Raw genomic sequence first — 19,540 nt, forward strand, 5'->3', positions numbered from 1 at the left:
CCCCCACACACACACACACACTTAGGAGGGTCTATATCATTCCAAGATTATAAAATTTTTCTTCTGTATTCTTTTCTAAGCTGGTTCTTTAACATTTAATACTTGTCTCTGACAGTAAAAGATGAGCAGAATCGCTGTTCACCCCTTATGTTTTGCAGGAAGGTTATGCCATGCCCCCAAAACATTTGAGGTCCCAGGCTCTTCTTCCAAGTCTGTCGCTGTTGCTGGTGTTCAGAGTAGAAAAGTGGAATTTTAGTCTCCTGTGATTGTAGAGCTGTTATAACCCTGTAGGCTTTGAAGTTCTAGGGAGTCGGTGAGAAGGCACAGTAATATTTATTGATATTAGTGTCAAGTACTGTGATAAATATGTGTATGTGTTATCTCATTACCACCTGAAAAGAACACATTGTTTTATACCTACTCCGTAGAGAAGGAAATTGGAGGGAGCTGGCTACATTTAAAGTGGTCCTGATACCCCAGAGGTATTGCCGGGAGTGCATGGTTGGCAGACTGCCCAGATGGCCCGTAGGGAAGCAGGCTCTCTACAGCCCAAAGCCTGGTTCTGGATGGAGAGAGAAGAGGATGTGCGTGACACCAGCATTACTGGTCCAGAAATCCAGTCAGGGCTCCAGAATATCGGAGGAGCAACTTAGTAATAAAACTCCCAGGAGGCTTACTTACCTGCTGGATCGCTAAACTTCTGGTTTACTGGGAAGGTTAGAACTGTTGTCAAATGCCTTAGAGTTCTCTGGCTGCAACACTAGGAGGGAAGGCGGTTAGTCCACAGCCAGTGAGTCAGAAGTTCGAGCAGGGAAGTGAGTGCTCCAATGGGGGGTGGTGTCAGGCTGTTGTGGCTGATGAATCTGACCCCACAAGATTGCAGACCTGCTCAGGGACTTTGGTTTGTCTAGAGGTCAGGGTTCCTTTCTCCCCTGAACAGTGCTGGAAGGATACATCCAGCTCCATCTTCCACCGCTCCCCTGCTTATTTCCTTTGTGCTTTCTTCCTGCTTTCCTTTCTTTCCATCCAGCCATCACACTGTTTCATGCCCGTTATCATCATGGACTCCCTTTTATCCTCATTCCCCTTCCATTTCTCCACCCCACCTCCGGCAACCATTCTAATGCGTGACTGTTTAAGTGTGAATGTTTTTGTTCTTGCCTAATGGGAGCTGCTGTTCTACATATATTCATTTTTTTTTAAATATATTTTTATTGATTTCAGAGAGGAAGGGAGAGGGAGAGAGAAATAGAAACATCAGTGATGAAGAGAATCATTGATCGGCTGCCTCCTTCATTGTCCCCCACTGGGGATCGAGCCTGCAACCCAGGCCTATGCCCTGACCGGGAATCGAACCGTGACCTCCTGGTACATAGGTCAGAGCTCAACCACTGAGCCATGCCAGCTGGGCTATATTCATTTTTTAAATTTATTTTTAGATGAGCATATAGTAAAAAAAATTTTTTTTAGGTGTATAGGTCTATATAATACAAGTATATATTTGTGTGGCCACCACAACAATCAGGATACAGAACTTTTCTATCACTGCAAAAATCCCCCATATAGTCCCCATTCTCCTCCAGCCCTTCACCCCTGGCAACCCCTGCCCGATCTGCTCTCCATTACTACTGTCTTGTCTTTTTGAGAATGTCATATAAACAGGTCATACAGTATATGTACATGTATTTTTAACTTATGTAAAGAGTATTCTTTTGTAGCTCATTCTGATTCCAATTTATTTCACCCAGCTGTTTAAAAATATTTTTAATTTATTTTTTTTAAGAGAGGGAGGAAGGGATAAAGAGGGAAACGTCATTGTGAAAGAGATGCATTGCTCAGTTGCCTCCGGTACACACCCCAACTGATCGAACCCGCTACCTTCTGGTGCACAGAACGATGTTCCAACCAACTGAGTCATACTGGCCAGGTTCCTCTTGCTCAGTCCCTAGTTCTTTGCAGTAGAGAATGGCATTTAGAAACCAAGAACTGGGCTCCAGATGCACACCCTTGTTTTTTTAAGGTCCATTCACACCGCTGTGTGTGCACCCCGTGTCCATGGTGTTCATCCCATTTTTCCTCCTCCCTTCCTTCATGATAGACTCCCACGCTAATTCACAAATACCGCTGTAAGGAACAGCCACCCAGCCAGGGCGAGTAGAGGCACAGGGATTTGAACCCTGGTTTGTGACCTTTTCCTACCATGCTGCTTCCTGTGGAAATTGCATTTGCTTCCTGTAGAACTGTGTGTTGAATTTCTACATCTTTTCTAAAAAAATAAACTAAGAAAGTGCAGAGCGAAGTGTTCTCCCCCAGCATCCTGGGAGGGGAAAGTAATGAAGAGGAACGGAAGTAAAGGTGGCTTCTGCCGTCATGGGCCTGGAGCCCTCAAGGGGCAGGCCCTGGGCTTACCTGTAGGTGACTGTCTCCAGGCCGAGTGCGGAGGCCTCAGAGCAGGCGGGATGGGGGGACTGCCTCAGTAGGGAGGGGGAAGTCTTAAAATAAAATAAAAAATACCAGATTGTTGCCCAGCCGGCGTGGCTCAGTGGTTGAGTCTCGATCTATGAACCAAAAGGTCATGGTTTGATTCCTGGTCAGGACACATACCCAGGTTGTGAGCTCGATCCCTAGTGTGGAGTGTGCAGGAAGCTGCCGATCAATGGTTCTCTCTCTCTCTCTCCTTCTCCCTTCCTCTCTGAAATCAATAAAAATATATTTTTAAAAATACCAGACTGTTATTCTAATCCTTTCTGAGAAGTTCAAATCATTTCTTCCAGAAGTGCTCAAGTTCTAAGAGGAGAAGGGAACAGCAAGGCCTTCCTGGGCTCATGGAATTTCCAGGCAGGTTGGGCTCCTGAGCCTTTCCTGGTAGTGGTAACTGATAACCGTGGGCAGGCACGCAGTTTCCACAGATTCCAGCAGAGAGGTGGAGGGAGGGAGAAGGGCTGGGTGAGGAGGAAATCTGTTTTTGGGCCAGGACCAAGCAAAGCAGAAATTCCTCTTGGGACAATTTTCCCCAGTGGACAAACACTAGGAGGCCTGTTTACTGAGCTATGAAAGCCTGTGATCCCCAACACTGCTTCTTGACCTCAGGGCCTTGTGTCTCTGTGGTTGCACTTCAGGTGAAAACCTTTTTGTGGGGAGGTAGAAGAGGAAAAGGGGGGGATAAATGACTATGGAAAGAGACTTGACTTTGGATGGTGAGCACATAATACACTATAAAGATGATGTCTTATAGAATTGTACACTTGAAACCTATCTATATATATAAAAGCCCATGCGACCTTGACAACCGGACAACCAGTTGGTAGCTGTGATGCGCACTGACCATCAGGGGGCAGACGCTTAATGCAGGAGCTGCCTTCTGGTGGTCAGTGTGCTCCCACAGCCCATCTCCCGCGGCTGGCCGCTCCCCTCCCCCGGGCTGGCTGGCCAACCTCCCACGGTCCCTCCCCCTGCCAGCTGGCCCCAATTGGCTCGGATTGAGATGGCAAGATGGCCTTGATCAGCCCTGATCGCTGGCCAGGCCGAGGACTCCACCCATGCATGAATTCGTGCACTGGGCCTCTAGTATAATTATACTAACCAATGTCACGCCAATAAATTCAATAAAATTTTTAAAAAGAAAAGAAAAAACCTCTTTGGGTCGCCCCAGGACAGAAGCGTACAATTCTGGCATCTCCAGAGGCTTCTCAGCATTCTCTCCTTGATTCCTCTGCTTTAGAAGTCAGGAATTGTGACCTTGTGTGGTACAGAAATGTGCTTGAGGAGGGTTAGGTCAGTGATGTCAAATAAGATTCACTTTTATGACACTTGGGATCAGTTGGTAGCTCCTGGAGCCCTAGGTTGAGAAGGATTCTGAGACAGAATCCCCATGGGCACAGTGTAGGGAGAGTAGAGGGGCATGTGTACCTTGATTTGCTGTCCACTCTGTAGATGCATCCACGAACATGAGAACCCTAAAGGATTAATAAGGGGAAGATAAGGATGGCTTTTGTTGTTGTTGGAGGAGTTGGGGGGCGGGGGGGAGAGGCAATCCAAGAATGTCCTTGAGGAAATCTGTCAATCTCTGGCCTTCAGTTTCAAACTCTCATGTGTAACGTGGGGCTGAAACATAATTCTCAAAGTCCTTCCAGCCCTGGTCTGCCAGGATTCTTCCAGGTTCTAGTTCAGTGATGGCGAACCAATGACACGTGTGTCAGAGGTGACACGCAAACCCATTTTTTTGGTTGAGTTTTCTTTGTTAAATGGCATTTAAATATATAAAATAAATATCAAAAATATAAGTCTTTGTTTTGCTATGGTTGCAAATATCAAAAAATTTCTATATGTGACACAGCACCAGAGTTAAGTTAGGGTTTTTCAAAATGCTGACACGCCGAGCTCAAAAGGTTCACCATCACTGCTCTAGTTCAAAGAGGATCCAAACCCTTGAAAGTGATGGAACCTGACCATGGCTTTGCACCCTTAGGTTAGGCCTTGATACCATTGGTGACAGGATCCTGGACTGAGTGACCACATAAGGTTTTTCTGATGATCTCACAATCCACACCAGACTTTGAACTTTGGGATTATTCTCTTAAGGAACAAGTGGTATTTAGGGAAGTGCCTGTTTGATGCGGCAGTGTGAGGTTCAGCTAAGGAAATGCAACATTTTCATTAGGCTGTCTACTGCCACAAAGTTTTGAATTATAGGCCTAGAACCTGCAGGAAACTTATTTTAACACTAGAGGCCCGGTGCACGAAATTTGTGCATTGAGGGGGGGCGGGTGTCCCTCAGCCCGGCCTGCACCTTCTCACAGTCTGGGACCCCTCACTCCTTATCCCCCACCTGCTCGCTGCTCCTTACCTGCTTGGCTCACTGCTCCTTAATGCTGCCGCGGAGGTGGGAGAGGCTCCCGCCACTGCCACTGCACGTGCCAGCCATGAGCCTGGCTTCTGGCTGAGTGGTGCTCCCTGTGGGAGTGCACTGACCACCAGGGGGCAGCTCTTGTGTTGAGCACCTGCCCCTGGTGATCAGTGTGAGTCATAGTGACCTGTCATTCCACTGTTCAGTTGATTTGCATATTAGGCTTTTATTATATAGGATTGAGGGGATGCGCCCATCAATCACAGATCAGGTGCTATGCCTGGAACCAAAAGCATCTTAAGAACCCAGAATGGGGAGTGTTTTTGCCCTTGGTTGCCTTGGTTGTACATGTGTAGTAGGATAATCTGCATTCTCAAACATTAAAGGCAAAATGGTTCCCTGCTCTGTTAGCTCTGCTTCTTAACTAGTAGTTGAACTTGTGCTGTGTGGATAAACACATGTTTGTGCATGCTGCTCTGCCAGTAACTGTCCCAAGTATAAAAAGGAATGGCATGGCATACAACCCCTGCCCTCACAGAGATGAGGGAGCAAGCAGGGAGCTCTCATCCTACAGGGCTCAATGTGGTGTCAAGGGTATTTTGGGCATCTGGAGCAGGGGCTGATTGGCCTGAGGAGCTTGAGGAACTCTGGTGGTTCAGCGAACGTGAAAGTGAGGCAAGGAGTCTACGCTGGACTGGCTCTCGATTAGCAGGGCTTGCTGTGCCGAGCAAGGGAGCAGTGGAATTTGTCTGAGTTGAGCTCACACATTGAAGTTATTGAGTGACTTACACGCAAGGCCATGACCCGGACTCCCAACTGGGAAGCCCACGTGGCAGGGCTTTAGCTGGGGGAGCCGAGGACAGGCTCACATCTGCTCATCTGCTTACGTAACCCTGCCTCCCAGCTCCCAGAGCCAAGAAAACACACAAGCCAGCCCAGCGGGGCCGAGGGCCTGTGGAAGCACGCGCCGTGCGCCTCACAGCAAGGGAGCCTTGGCTTAGCATGAGGACTGTCATGAAGCCTTCAGCCCTTGGTTTCTTCCCCTCGCCTCTCCCTGAGGCCTCCAGCCCTGGCTCTGAGACCCGGCCCCAGGTCTGCAAGGGTCTGGGCAGAGCTGGTCACTGCCCCCCCTGGAGTCTGAGCTCTATGAATTTTCTCACTGGGACTGAGCCAGGGGTGCAGCAGAGGACAGCTCCCGTGGGTGGCAGGAGATGTGCCGGACATTACCGGAGGCCTCCTGGCTGGCACTGGACCCAAGGTCTGGGGCTGCCACTGACTGCCAAGTGCTATCCACTCTCAGAGGTGAGATCTGTGGGATTCTCAGAGGGGTGGAGGCTTCACAGAGAGAAGGTGGGGAAAGAATTGCCAGATTGGGCAGGGAAGGCAGGATCCGGCGGTCAGTGTGCCTTCAATGTGTTAGAGATGATGGGGGTTGTGAGAAGGGTGCAAAGAGTGAGAAGAGGCTGCTCAGTGATAAAGCTCCACATGAGCCCTTGGAGGAGCCGGTGGGAGTGGAGTCTTCTGGAGCAGGTTGAGTTCTGGTCCCTGCACTTTACAAAGGGGAAGCCAGTATCCTGAGTGCAGATGCTACTTGCCCAAAGATAGATCATCCAGCAAGTCCCTGATGGAGCTACACCAGGGCCCAGGCGTCCTCTCCCCTCTCCAGGAAACCACAGGACCACCTTTCTGGAACTCCTGAAGGGGCAAAACTAAGACCAGCCTACAGGTGCCTGCTTTAGGGGGCTGGGCAGACCAAGTGTGGATTCCTGTCTTCTGGGCTGGTGACCGAAAGTATGAGTAAGGTGGTAGGGTGACAGCCCAGATGCACTTGGGTTCCTGAAAATGGGGTTATGTTTAGTAGCATCTTGAGAAGAAAAGGTGCAAAGGCTTTGCAGATGTTGTGGGGCCCTCTGAAGTGAGAAGAGCCCGGTGACAGATCTTTTTCATGTTTTTCACAAGTGCACTGTGCAGCAGGGCCTCCCAGAAGACTTTGCCCGGGGCCGGGGAGTCAAGCAGTTGAGGCCTCCTGGACCCCGTTGGGAAGGGCTGCCTCTATGACCTGTGAGTTGTAGGAGACCCTGAGGACCCTCCTTGCCTGCAAGCCCCAAGACTTGTGAAGATGGGAGGTTCCTCTCCCCATTGCCCAGCTTGCCCAGACAGAGTCACCTAGGCTCTGCCCTAGCTGGTTGGCTCAGTGGATAGAGCATTGGCCCGTAGACTGAAGGGTCCCGAGTTCGTTTCCAGTGAGGGGCAACCAGTCCATGTGTCTCTCTCACATCAGTGTTTCTTTCTCTCTCTCTCTCTCTCTCTCTCTCGCTCTCTCTCTCTCTCTCTCTTCTCCTCCTTCCATTCTCTCTAAAAAGCAATGGAAAAGTATCCTTGTGTGAGGATTAACAACAACAAAAACAGGACCAGAATCACCTAGGCCCGTGGTCGGCAAACTGCGGCTCGCGAGCTGCATGCGGCTCTTTGGCCCCTTGAGTGTGGCTCTTCCTAAGCCTTAGGAGTACCCTAATTAAGTTAATAACAATGTACCTACCTATATAGTTTCAGTTTAAAAAATTTGGCTCTCAAAAGAAATTTCAGTCGTTGTACTGTTGATATTTGGCTTTGCCGACCACTGATCTAGGCTCCTTGTTGATTATTCACCTAGGTCCTTCCCAAGATCTCCCCAGTTCAGGCTCTCTAGGGGAAGGGCCCGAGAGTCCATATGTTTTACAAATTGCCTCAGGTGATCCTGATGATAGGTTTGGGGAAAACTGGTCCAGGCATCCCCTTACTTAGTCCTAAAGTATAAAGCCAATACTCACCTGAGGGTACCCTAGGATATGGAAGCTGGGTCAGCCAGCAGCCCAGTGAGGGACTGATCTGTGAGGCCCCTGCCCCTCCAGAGAGGGAGGTACATGGCCCAGGAGGCAACAGGGCTTTGGAACCCTGAAGGTCCCCTTCCTCACCCCGGGGGATCGGCTGTCTGAGCTCTGTGGTAATGAAGAAAGGGAAAGGACAAGGCAAGATTGGGACTTTGCTTTTAAGATTCTGGCCTGTCTCTCCATGCAAAGTTTGCCATTAGAGGAAAGAGGGAAGGGCATTTCTGGCAAAGAGAAAAGTGCAGTCAGAGGCCTGGTTTATAAGCGGGGGGAGGGAGGTAGAGCTGAGACTGAAGGGCCTTATTGCCAAGCCTTGCCTTGTCCAAGGCAACACGACCTTAGAGCCCTGGGAGGTTTTTAGGGGGAAGGTAATGATCAGAGCTGTGTCTCAAGAAAATGAATGGGAACAGGTCCGGTGGTGATGGAGCTGGGTCAGCACTGGAGGGAGGGAACGCGAGTGGTGTACTGGAGGTGCGGGGGAGGGGAGAAGGAGAGGAGATGGCGAGTTCGCACCTGTGAACAGGCAGGAGGAGCAAGAGTCACAGCTTGCTTTTCTCCGGTTGTCTCATTTCAGGAGGGTAGTGATCTCTGGGGACGGGTGCTCAGAGAGCCACATACTATTGATAAACAAGGTGGCAGAGGGTGCACACTGGTTCTCACTGGCATGTTTCAGGTGAACTTGCTCTGAGTTTGTGGTCAGCGTTCTCACCTCTGTTCCTTTGTGCTTATGACTAGTTTGCTTCACAAGGGAAGCTGGTTACACTAGAGCAGGGGTCCTCAAACTACGGCCCGCGGGCCACATGCGGCCCGCCGAAAACATTTATCCGGCCCGCCGGGTGTTTTTGCTGCCGCTGCCTGTCCTGCTTAGCAGCGAACTCGTCCTGGGCCCGCAGTGCGCATGTGTGGAATGTCTGAGGGACAGTGAACTGGCCCCCTGTTTAAAAAGTTTGAGGACTTCTGCACTAGAGTATCAGTTCTCAAACTGCGTCCCCCGGTAAAATGATTCTGTGGCCCAGTACATTTTGGAGATGGTGAGTTAAGTAAAGTGAAGAAGGTTTTTTGGTTGCACGCCTTCTCAGAGCCTTTGGTGTACGTCCTGACTTTCCAGAAGCAGGATTTAGTGGGTAGGGTTCCTGCCCTCATTGAACCAGGGAACATGTTCTTCTGTTAAGCATCCTGCTAAGATTAGTGTTTCGTGGAACCCTCTTTGAGAAAGTTTGTCCTACAGAGAATACTGGGGGCCTGGGTTCAAGTCATGACTCAGTCCCCAATTCCCTATGTGTCCCTGGGCCAGTCACCTTTCTTCTGCCCTCACCATCTGTGCTGCGTGAGGGACAGTTCCCAGCAGCCCTCCGGTAGCGCCACCTGTTTGTGTTTAGGAGACACGAGCTGCCATGCCTGTATCTGGATCTTGGCCGTGGCCTTTCCCTCTGCTCCTAACTTGCCGCTAACTAAAAACCCACCATCCATACACATCTCATCCGTTTTTCACCTAAGCCAAAGAGCTCTCCTACTAACTTATTTCTCTCATCTAGAGCCATGTTCTTTCTAGGCCAGAACCTTGCGGTCATCCCTGACTGGATTCCCTCCCTTCTACTAAGCATTCTTCTTTGATGTTCTTTCCAACTGTTTTCTTCTCTCTTGCCCCCCAGTCTCCTCCGGGGTCGCCTTTCCTCCAGTCCTTCCCGTCAAGTTTGTTTGATCTGTGCATCAACCCATGAGACATGGGTTACTCAGGCCACTCGTTGCTACCTTCTGCTTTTCTCAACACTGACCTCTCCAACACACACACACACACACACACACACACACACACACACACACACACGTTTCCTCAACTAGGCTAAGTTCAGAGAGAACCTGTCCAAAGCCACACTGACTGGGAGGTGGCAGAGCTAGGTCTCAACCTCGGGATTTCTGAGAAAGTGCTTTCTCCTCCCTGCTCTCTGATCCGCGCAGCAGCCTGCCTGGAGGTCAGGCCAGAAATGGTCCCGCTTCCACTTTACAGTTGAGAAACACGGAGTCTGAAGGGAGTGTGGCCTGTATAGGCAAGTGCTTCTCAGGGTGACCCGCCATCCAGGTTTGCCTGGTACTACGAGTTTCCTGGGATAGTTGGTCACTCTTGTGCTGGACACCGTACTTGGTGCTGGGCACGAATGCCTTTCCCATGGCCGCACTGCCTCTCTGGAAGAGCTGTCTCCTGAGGCCTGGCCACCTGGCAGCCCCTGTGAAGCAGCGAGTCCCACAGCCTGCTAACTTATCCTTCCTCCACCCCTGTAGTTGGCCCCATGCTGATCGAGTTCAACGTACCCGTGGACCTGACGCTTCTGGCGAAACAGAACCCCGAGGTGAAGGTGGGTGGTCGCTACGCCCCCAAGGACTGCGTCTCTCCTCACAAGGTGGCCATCATTATTCCATTCCGCAACCGGCAGGAACACCTCAAGTACTGGCTGTATTACCTGCACCCAATCCTGCAGCGTCAGCAGTTGGACTACGGCATCTATGTTATCAATCAGGTGAGGTGTCTGGGAAGGGGAGCCAGGGAGGAAGTATGTGTGTGTGCGCGCACTCTAAATATGAGAGTAAAGAGGTGGGCAAGGGAAGGGCATAATTTCCTTGGTATCTGATTTTTACAGCTCGATCACTATCACCCTCTTTATTTTCACTAGTGTAAATAGGCCAGATGCCATACAGTGGGCTTGCTTGTTGCTGTAACTCTTTAGGCAAGGAAATTGCTGGGGTGCTTTGTTTGTGTGTTTGGGGTTTTTTTTTGGAAGTTCCCTTCCAACAAAATGGAGAGAAAAATAACAACTCTTATTCTCTCCAAATAAAGCAGTGACTATTTTCTGTCTCTGGGTAGCTGTGTGTCTTCTTTTTAAAAAAATAGAAATACCCATTTGGAGTCAGACCTTTAGTTAACTTCAGATTTACCCGGTTTAACAGCTGTTTCTGAGGTATTCACAAGAGACAATGCTTTTAGTTCAGGCGGGAATGCCAGGCCCCAGCAAAAGTTTGGGGAAGTTTTATTTGTGGTCCCCTGAAGATAATGTGGCCTGGACTGAGTGAGAAAAGAGCTTCTCTCTGTGTCTCTGATCCATGTGTGTATTGAGTTTAAAGAAGCTGCTGGAGGCATGTCAGCCTGCAGCACCATGACCTGGAGAAATCAGATTAATCATCGAGGCAGTTTTGTGTGTGTTTTTTTTACAGACAGACACAGACATCTTCGGTTGCCTCCCATACGCACCCTAACTGGGAATCTAACCTGCAACCTTTTAGTGTCCTGGATGATGCTACAAAGAACTGAACCACACCAGTCAGGGGAGAAACCTAAGCCTTTTGAAAGAAAGAGGCCAAGGAGAAACACTGCATCATTCCCCCTCTCCCCAGTTTAACCTAGAAACTTCTGTGCTCTCTGTTTTATAGTTGTTATAGAGGAAGAAAGGGCGTTCATAAAGGAGTTCGTAGCATCAGGCTTCAACCTTTATGTACTCTTGAGCAAAGAGGCGTCATTTGAGCCTCTCAGTGTCTTCCTGTCTCAGACACCCCACTGTCATTTTGACCATTTATCCCCAACCCCAATTAAGATTAGAGAGAAAGAAAAGAAGAAAAAAAAATTAGAAAAAAGATAAAGAAGAAAAAAACACCAAAAGATTAGAGAAACAGAAGGCTTAAAATAGGAGGGGGCTCTGAGACCTCTAGTCCAGTAGTTCTTAAGTTTTTAAGAATAGAACCTCAAAAAAAAAAAAGAGAGAGAATAGAACCTCCACCCCCTAACTTACCTTCAGTCTTTGCTGGCATTTGCCTGAACCTCTGAGGCCAGATAGTGTGAAAATGTCTGCTCTGTTTCACGGATGAAGCAACTGAGGCTCAGAGAAGGGAAGCAGAAGTCACATAAGTAACTGTAGGGCTGCAGCTCAAGACCCTGTCTCGGTTCCTAGTGCCCTCATTGCAGGGCAGCAACTCTCTCCTCGAGGCCACTCAGCCCCTCCCTAAGGAGTTTCTTCTCAAAGCCGGTCTCCAGGGCTGGGAGTGAGCTCCAGCTCAGACTGCCTGGGTCAGTGGTCTGGCTCTGCCACTGACCAACTAGTGCCCTTCAGCATGAGTTCTTAAAAAAATTTCTTTTTAAACATTTTTATTGATTTCAGAGAGGGAGGGAGGGGGGGGAGAGAGAGAGAGAGAGAGAGAGAGAGAAACATCAATGATGAGAGAGAATCACTGACTGGCTGCCTCCTGCATGCCCCTACTGGGGTTCGAGCCCACAACCCAGGCATATGCCCTTGACCAGAATCAAACCTGGGACACTTCAATCGGCAGGCCGATGCTCTATCCACTGAGCCGGCCCGGCTAGGGCGAGTATTTCGATTTGAGTTCAGCACAGTTCCTCCGTTTCCTGGTTGGTGGGAGGGCAAGGTTTTAGTACTGCCCACACTGGGCTGTGAAGCACCTGGCACCTGGTGAACCCTCAGTAACACTGGTTATTACTGCAATGATGAGTTTCTCCTCCTCACCCCCCCTTCTTCCTGCCTTTTTTCTCTAATCAGTACCGAGGTGATAAACTCTTTACTGCTCTCCCTCTTCCTGCTTCACCCCCCTCAGTCACTCAGGACCAACTGTTGGAACTCTCCCTCTCATTTGTGTGGCTTCCAGGGAGTCAGAGGAGAGCAGATAAGGACATAAAGCCGAGAACCATCAGATAACAGAATCTCAGGGGATGTAGGTACCACGTCAGCCTACCAGCTCCTTCAGAACAGGGTTGTGTCTCAAGCTCCACACATGGGGTGAGCTTTCACAGGCTTTCGTGGCGCCTACCCCTGTCCACATTAAGCTTATTAACCACCCCGTTTTGGTTGCCTCCCATATGCACCCTTCCAGGCACCATGAGAACTTACATCTCACAATAAGGATGGGGGGCTTACCAGTCGACACGGAGAACAAGCATTGCTGTTGGTTCTCGGGTCTTCTGCCCGAGCACACCAGTGCCTGAGACTCCCGTTAGGGTTCCGGGACGGCCAGCCTGTTGGAACCAAGGATGCCGCTCTGAGGCACAGAAGTCCTCTCCAGGTCCAGCACTGGAACCGTGGTGCAGAGTGGACATCAAGGTGTCCTAGTGGGTGGGGTGCATACTGCACTTCCTCATACTTTAAGGAAACTCTAAAACCACCCAAGATAAAGGGGAGACAAGTTGCCACCTGGCACCACCAGCCCTAAATAAATACAGGATGTTTGTGGGATTAACCGCCACAGGAGTAAGTTACCACAGGTGAGGAATGCAGGCCCACCTGGCCAGGTGGATTTGTAATCACCATGGCAGCCCTCTGACCTGGAGCCAGCACCCAGGACTGATCTCTCCACTTCCCTTTGTATATCCCCTGGCACCTCTGATCTCGCTCAGCTGCCCAAGATCTTTCTGGTTCTACCATGCCCGGCCCTTTCTTTAAACCCTTCCGTGCGTCCCTACTGCCCGCAGGCAAGGGTCTGCAGGGTCTGAAGCCCTGAGGTCAGCATCCAGGACCCTCTGCAGTCCAGCCCTGACCTGCCTCCAGCCACCTCCTCCTCAAGCTCCATTCACACCGTTGTGTCACAGCCATCCTGGATTCTCCATCTTCACCCAACTCTGCTCCCGCCTGTTGCCTTTGCTTATGCCTTCCCCCCTGCCCTGCTTGCCTGCCTTCCCTCCCCTACCTGCTCTTTTTCTGGCCACCATTTGAGGTCCCTCCCATCCCTCCCCACCCCCCAAACTTATTAGCTCTGTGAAACCCCAGGTGGGGCTGACCTCTCCCTTCCTGCCCTCCCAGGCCACTTAGCACATCCTAGCGAGGGAGGAGGGATGATTGCTGTGTGTGCGCTCACCCATCTGGCGGCTCCTGGACTCCCAGCCCCCAGTTCTGACCGCCTCTCTCCCTGACCCCCCGGCTCTGTGTGCTCTGTCAGGGTTTGGAGCGCGGAGCCATTCCCTTTGACTCCTACCCTGCACTTCCACCCACTCTCAGGACCCCTGGCTCCCTGTTCTCCTGTGAGGACTGTGCCTGGAAGTGAAGCCTCCTTTCTCAGGCCAGGGCATGATCCTTGGGAATCTGCACAGCCCCTCCCAGGCCTTTCCCCGGAGTTCTCTGCTCCTTGCTGACCAGAGCAGGCCTAGGACACAGCCCTTGGGGAAAATGGAGAGAATCCATTTCAACCCTGTGGTTGTTGATGGTCATAAAACTTTATGGTCCTTTGGAATGAACATCTTTCATGGTCTCACTTTGAATTTTTACTCTAACGACCCTCACTGTTTCGGCTGAGGGAAGGCTGGGAAGGTAAGTAGCCTGCTTGGGTCCCTGATGGCTGGGTGGTGGAGCTGGGGTTGGACAGAGATCACATGAAGCCTAAGGAATGCCTCTCCCCCCCTCCCTGGGCAACAGCTCCACTCCCACTGGGTGATGCTGTGATTCCCACAGGTCATGGGGGGTGGGCCTTGCCTTTGGAGCTACAGCCTCAGAACCCTCTGTGAGGCTTGCCCATGATCCTGCTCACAGGTAAATCCTGGCCGGAAAGGCTGGGGTGTCGGGGACGGTGGGGAAGGTGCGGGGGAGGCCCAGCTTTTTCAGGCTTTGAAGTTTTTCAGTCTGTGCATTGTTGTGAGACGGTTCCAGGCCGCTGGTCTGGGACCCAGTGTGGGCAGGTTTGGAGAGAGCCCGTTGTACCCTCAGTGAGTGAAAGTGTCTGTCACCGTGCCTCAGCAGCTTATCCTGTCCCTGGGCCAGGCAGCGGGTTCCTAAATGAGGCCCCGGTGAACTGGGGTGAAGCAGACTCACGAGCCTGCCCCATGACTGAGGATGGCTGCCTGGGCCTGGGCCCCCACTGGTTTGGTGTCTATCTTGACCATCTTTTACCATCCACCATCCCTGCCTTCCATTCCCTGCCCAAGTGGTCAGCCTCCAGATCGGTGTGGGCAGGAATGGGGCTCAGGAGGGGCGGGCCTGATCCTGTCCTGCAGCACCCCCTGCTTTGAGCTTCCTGACGCCGGGGAGGGCTATGGGGGGACTGGGAGTGTCTGTGTCCCACCACACCCTGTGCACTGCCCCAGGGTGCAGGGTCTCCTTTGCTGTGTTCCCCCTCTCTGTCCATGGTTCACTCCATCCTCCTGGGGAACGTGTCGCAGCACTCACAGGTACTCACACGGCTGGTGAATTGTCTCCCTGGACATCACCCTGGAAAATGCCATTTTCTCTGCTTACCCATAACCTCAGGGCCAGGAGTGGCCACGTGTAGTGATTTGCCTTTGTCCGGCTACAAGGGTGGTCAGAATGGGCTCCTTTCCCTTTGCAGCCGTGCCACTTGCCTTTCTTCCTGACCTCTCTCCCTTGCTTCCACCGTTTCTCTTTTTTTCCTTCTAGTGGGGGCCTTTTTCCTTTCCTTGTTAATTCTGTTTGTAGCCAAGCCCGCTGATGGAGGAGCTTCCTTCTGGGGTCTGCTTCTTACTCTCCACCTACCTCCTCTTCTGTTCCCTCCACCTCCTAGAGAGAGGAGCGCCGACCTAACCACTGCTGTGACTGCTGCCGCCGCCACCGCCACGCCACCGCCGCCACCCCACCCTGGTAATGTGCACACGCCCCCCAGCCAAACCCAGAGCCCAGGCCCTATGGTCAGGGGAAGCCGTGCAATCTGCGGGTGCCGGCCTCGGGCCTGTGGGCCTTGCTTGGAAATGCCAGCCTGTTGTGCAGAGGTCTGAGACGTTGCCTTCCTGAAATTAAGCCACAGTTGGGCTCATACTCCATATGTATATACTTCTGTATCCTGCTTTTCCTCAATTCCATGTCATCAGCATCTTCCCATGTTATTTCATGGTCTTCATAATCATCACTTTCCATGCCTTCATAGTAGTTGAAGCATGCATTTCTACCATAATTAACCTAGCCATTCTTCTGTATTAGCAGGCATTTAGACCATTTCCACTTTCTCACTAGTGTGAATAGTACTGTAATGAACATCTTCGAGTCTAAAGCTTATTCTGAGTTTTGTTTCTACATTTAGGTTTCTCTAGGCTCGGTTTTCAGATACAGGATTATGGGTTTAAAAAAAATTTGAACTTTTTATAGTTGTTAAGGTAAATGGCCAAATTGTTTTCTGAGAGAAGCCTTTATTTTCTAAAGTGTTTTTCTGCAGAAAGTCCGTGCCGCAGGCCCAGGGAGAGAGACCGACATCCTGCAATGGCTCCTGCGGAGCTGGGCTTTAAAAATTCTCTGCGTCCACCTCACCAAGAATCACCACTTCCAACTGGGGGGGTTGGGGCACACATCCTTCCTTGACTTGCAAAACGTGACCCTTTTTTAAAACCGTCAAAGGCTTTCTGTGGCCTAAATCAAAGATAGCACCTGAGTGTTTTAGCAGAGCACCCAGCTTCCCCTTCCATCTCATGATTTGTCCACCTCCGCCTTCATGTCTTATTCTGGCTTCCGCGTTGTGTATTTCTTGTATTTCCTTAGATGCTTTTTTCCCCCCCTCAGCCTGTACAAATGCTGCTCTCTCTCCTAGGACTACTAAGCGTGGCTAACTTCTTTGAAGCCTTCTCCAGTCCCGTAGGACTAGGTTAGTGCCATCACCTCCACTCCATCTGTGCTTGGCGCTGTGACTCCCCTCTCCCGCCCCTTCCCCGGTAGCTGTAACCACAAAGCGCTCATCGCTCAGCACCCATGGCAATTGCCTGTTTAACTTGTAACACCTCAAAAGCCGGGCCTGTTTATTTTCCTTTTTCGTATGCCTACTGTTAAACATGAAGTAGACACTCAATGAATGGCAAGAACAAATATATCAAACACGGGAACACAGGACCCTCTGGCCCTCTTCTGTCTCTGGGGCTGGCTTGCTCTTTCTTTTTCTTGGTAACTGCCTCATTGAGATGTAATCACATGCCATAACATTCACCTATTTAAAGTCTGTAACTCAGTAGCTTTCAGTATATTTATCTAAACCATAAAATCAAGTTTAGAGCCTTTTTATTGAGCCAAAAAGAAACCCCACACCTCTTAGCTATAAATCCCTCCATTCCCCACCACCCTAGGCAGCCACTCATCTTTCTGTGTCTGTGGGTTTGCCTGTTCTGGACGTTTCTTATAAACGGAATCATAATAAATATGTGATCCTTTGTGACTGGCTTCTTTCACCTGGCATGTTTTTAAGGTTCATCCATGTTGTAGCATGTTATCCGTACTTCATTCCTTTTTATGGCCGAATAACATTCCATTGTATGGATCTACCACTTGCGTTTATCCATTCATCTGTTGATGGGCATTTGTGTTATTTCCACTTTTTAGTAATTGTAAATAATGCTGCCATGAACACTGTATAAAAGTTTGTGTGTGGACATATGTTTTCATTTCTCTTGGGAATATACCTAGGAGTGGAATTGCTAGATCACATGGTAATTCTTAGTTTATCTAATTGAGGAACTGCCAGACTGCTTTCCACAGTGGCTGCATCTTTTTACATTCCTACCAGCAGTGTAGGAGGATTCCATTTTCAGTGGACACACTATTTGCTCTTTCTTATCTTTAGTGTAAATGAGGGCTCTAGGAAAAGGTTTTAATAGCCCTGGAGAGCTATCTGATACTTCTTAAGACATTCCTCCCTGCCACCCAGATCTGCCAGAAGGGGCACTGGGTTTCTACATGATGTGTCCGAAGGTAGCTTCTTTCTTCTTTTCTCTCCTCTGAGGAGTGTGGCCTTTAGGCCTGTGCCAGGCCTCCCACCTTGGGTCTCCTCACTCTACCCCAGGCCAGCATGCCTGACCAAGCTCAGGCTCCTGTTCTCTCTGTTCTGGCCATTGTTGGTTCTGCCTGACCAACTCTGACACCCACTATCGGGATTGTATGCCCAGTGATGATAAAAGGCTTCTCTGTGAACTTCGATCGAAGGGACAGCCATCCTGTCCAACTGTGAAAATGCCACATAGTTTTTGACCTTTCTTCTTTCCTCTTGCCCTCTCCCTCTGTTAGGAGCCGGTTGCCCTAGAAGGAAGGGATAAGTATAGCTCTTTTTAAAAAAAAAAAAAAAAAAAGTTGTTGTTGATAGTATTAGGGATACTATAACTCTTGTCTACCAACGTAAAGAAGACTGCACATTAGCTCTGCTGGTGTTGCTTGGTGTTTGAGCGTCAACCCATGAACCAAGAGGTCACTGGTTTGATCTCCAGTCAGGGCACATGCCTGGGTTGTGGGTTTTATCTCCAGTAAGGGGTGTGCAGGAGGCAGCCAATCGATTATGATTCTCTGTCATCATTGATGTTTCTGTCTCCCTATCCCTCCCTCTAAAAAAAATGAATAAAAACATATTTTAAAAAAAGAAAAAGAAGCAGCCTGCACTTTTAAAAGCCCCGTCTTTCAGAAGGACACCTGCACCCCGTGCACCGGCTCCTCTTCACCGAGTGGGCTTCCGGGCCTGTCACAGCCTCAAAAGGCCTCTCTTTCTTTCCTGTGCTGTTATCAGCACTCGAGTCCTGTGAGTCACAGGTTAACTCACTTGAGGCTTAATCCTCTGAAGAAATTACCCTCCAGAGAAGCAGGATTTGGGAGGAACTGAAAGTTGATTGGGAAGGACACTCACAAACACGAGAGTTGTCTCCAGGTGGATCTCTGGGAGACATTTTTTAAAAAATGTATATTTTTATTGATTTCAGAGAGGAAGGGAGAGAGAGATAGAAACATCAGTGATGAGAGAGAATCATTGATTGGCTACCTCCTGCACGCCCCCTACTGGGGATCGAGCCCACAACCCCATCATGTGTCCTTGACTGAAATTGAACCCTTGACCCTTTAGTCCCCAGGCTGACACTCTGTTCGCTGAGCCAGACCAGCTAGGGCAACATTTTGAAAGGTCCGACTATTCAAGGTGAAGGGGAAAACCTCTGCTGAAATAATGATAGTATCATTTGTTGCCAGGCAGTGTGCAAAGGCCTTTAATGTATTGTCTCATTGAATACAACCCACCTGTTGTCATCCCCATGACCAAATGAGGAAACCGAGGCCCAGATGCCCACAGCTAATAAGGGAAGAAGATGGCATCCCTGGGATAAAAGTGCGCGTCTGTCACAACGCTCTGGCCTGGCCAGACTGTAGGTACTGGATAACGTTTACCTGAGTGAGTGAAGTAGCTGGGGCACTGAGTAAATGCCCGTGAGGAGGGGCAGGACTGAGGAGGGCGCCTTCCTGCCTCCTGCAGAGGAACAGCACCTGCCTTAATGCTGGGGGTTGGGGGACTTGCCAGGGCCTGTCTTTGTTGACAAGAAAGTTAGCCATGTTATTATAGCATTTCCCCCAAAGAAGCCTGGCTCTGACATTTCTGTAATCCCCGGGGAGGAAGAGGAAGACTCACACTTTCCTCATCTGTCCCCCTGCTGCTCTGGTGTTCCTGGGGCTCACACTTGCAAAAAATACCCTGCTGTTCCCCTCCCCAGGATCACACAGGTGAGGCCAGGCTGGGAGGCCAGGCTGGGAGAAGCGATTGTCATTTTGGAAAACTGCCTGAGTAGTTTCCAGCGTGGACCACACACCGGAGGGCCTTATTCAGGGGAAGGAACTGTTGCATCCCCCATTGGCTAAGGGCAGAACCAGGTCTTCTGTTAGGGTTCTCCTCCATTGTGCTGGGGCCTGGGTGCCAGAGGGGCCTGTTTGTTGTTCCAAATTTCCAATTTCTGGGAAAAATACTTAGTGTCGTCTCATTTAAGCATCCGCTTAGATCAAACAGTAGTGACCAGGAGGCCAGATCCTGTGGTTCAGACATGGTCACCAGGAGCACCCCCGCCCCCCTTCTTATAGGAGAGTGTAGGAAGAGCAGGGAGCATTGGGCG

General features: G+C 50.1%; 1 protein-coding gene across 1 annotated transcript in view; it reads left to right on the top strand.

The window, feature by feature from the left end:
• B4GALT1 (UDP-Gal:betaGlcNAc beta 1,4- galactosyltransferase, polypeptide 1) overlaps positions 1-19,540 on the top strand; it is a 49,714-nt gene that overhangs the window by 20,306 nt on the left and 9,868 nt on the right. The window contains exon 2 of the mRNA XM_015560467.1: positions 9,950-10,229. Coding sequence (XP_015415953.1) covers positions 9,950-10,229 — 280 coding nt within the window. The remainder of the gene's footprint in view (positions 1-9,949; positions 10,230-19,540) is intronic.

This window comes from Myotis davidii, unplaced genomic scaffold (genome assembly GCF_000327345.1).
Source record: "Myotis davidii unplaced genomic scaffold, ASM32734v1 scaffold534, whole genome shotgun sequence".
Lineage (NCBI taxonomy): Eukaryota > Metazoa > Chordata > Mammalia > Chiroptera > Vespertilionidae > Myotis > Myotis davidii.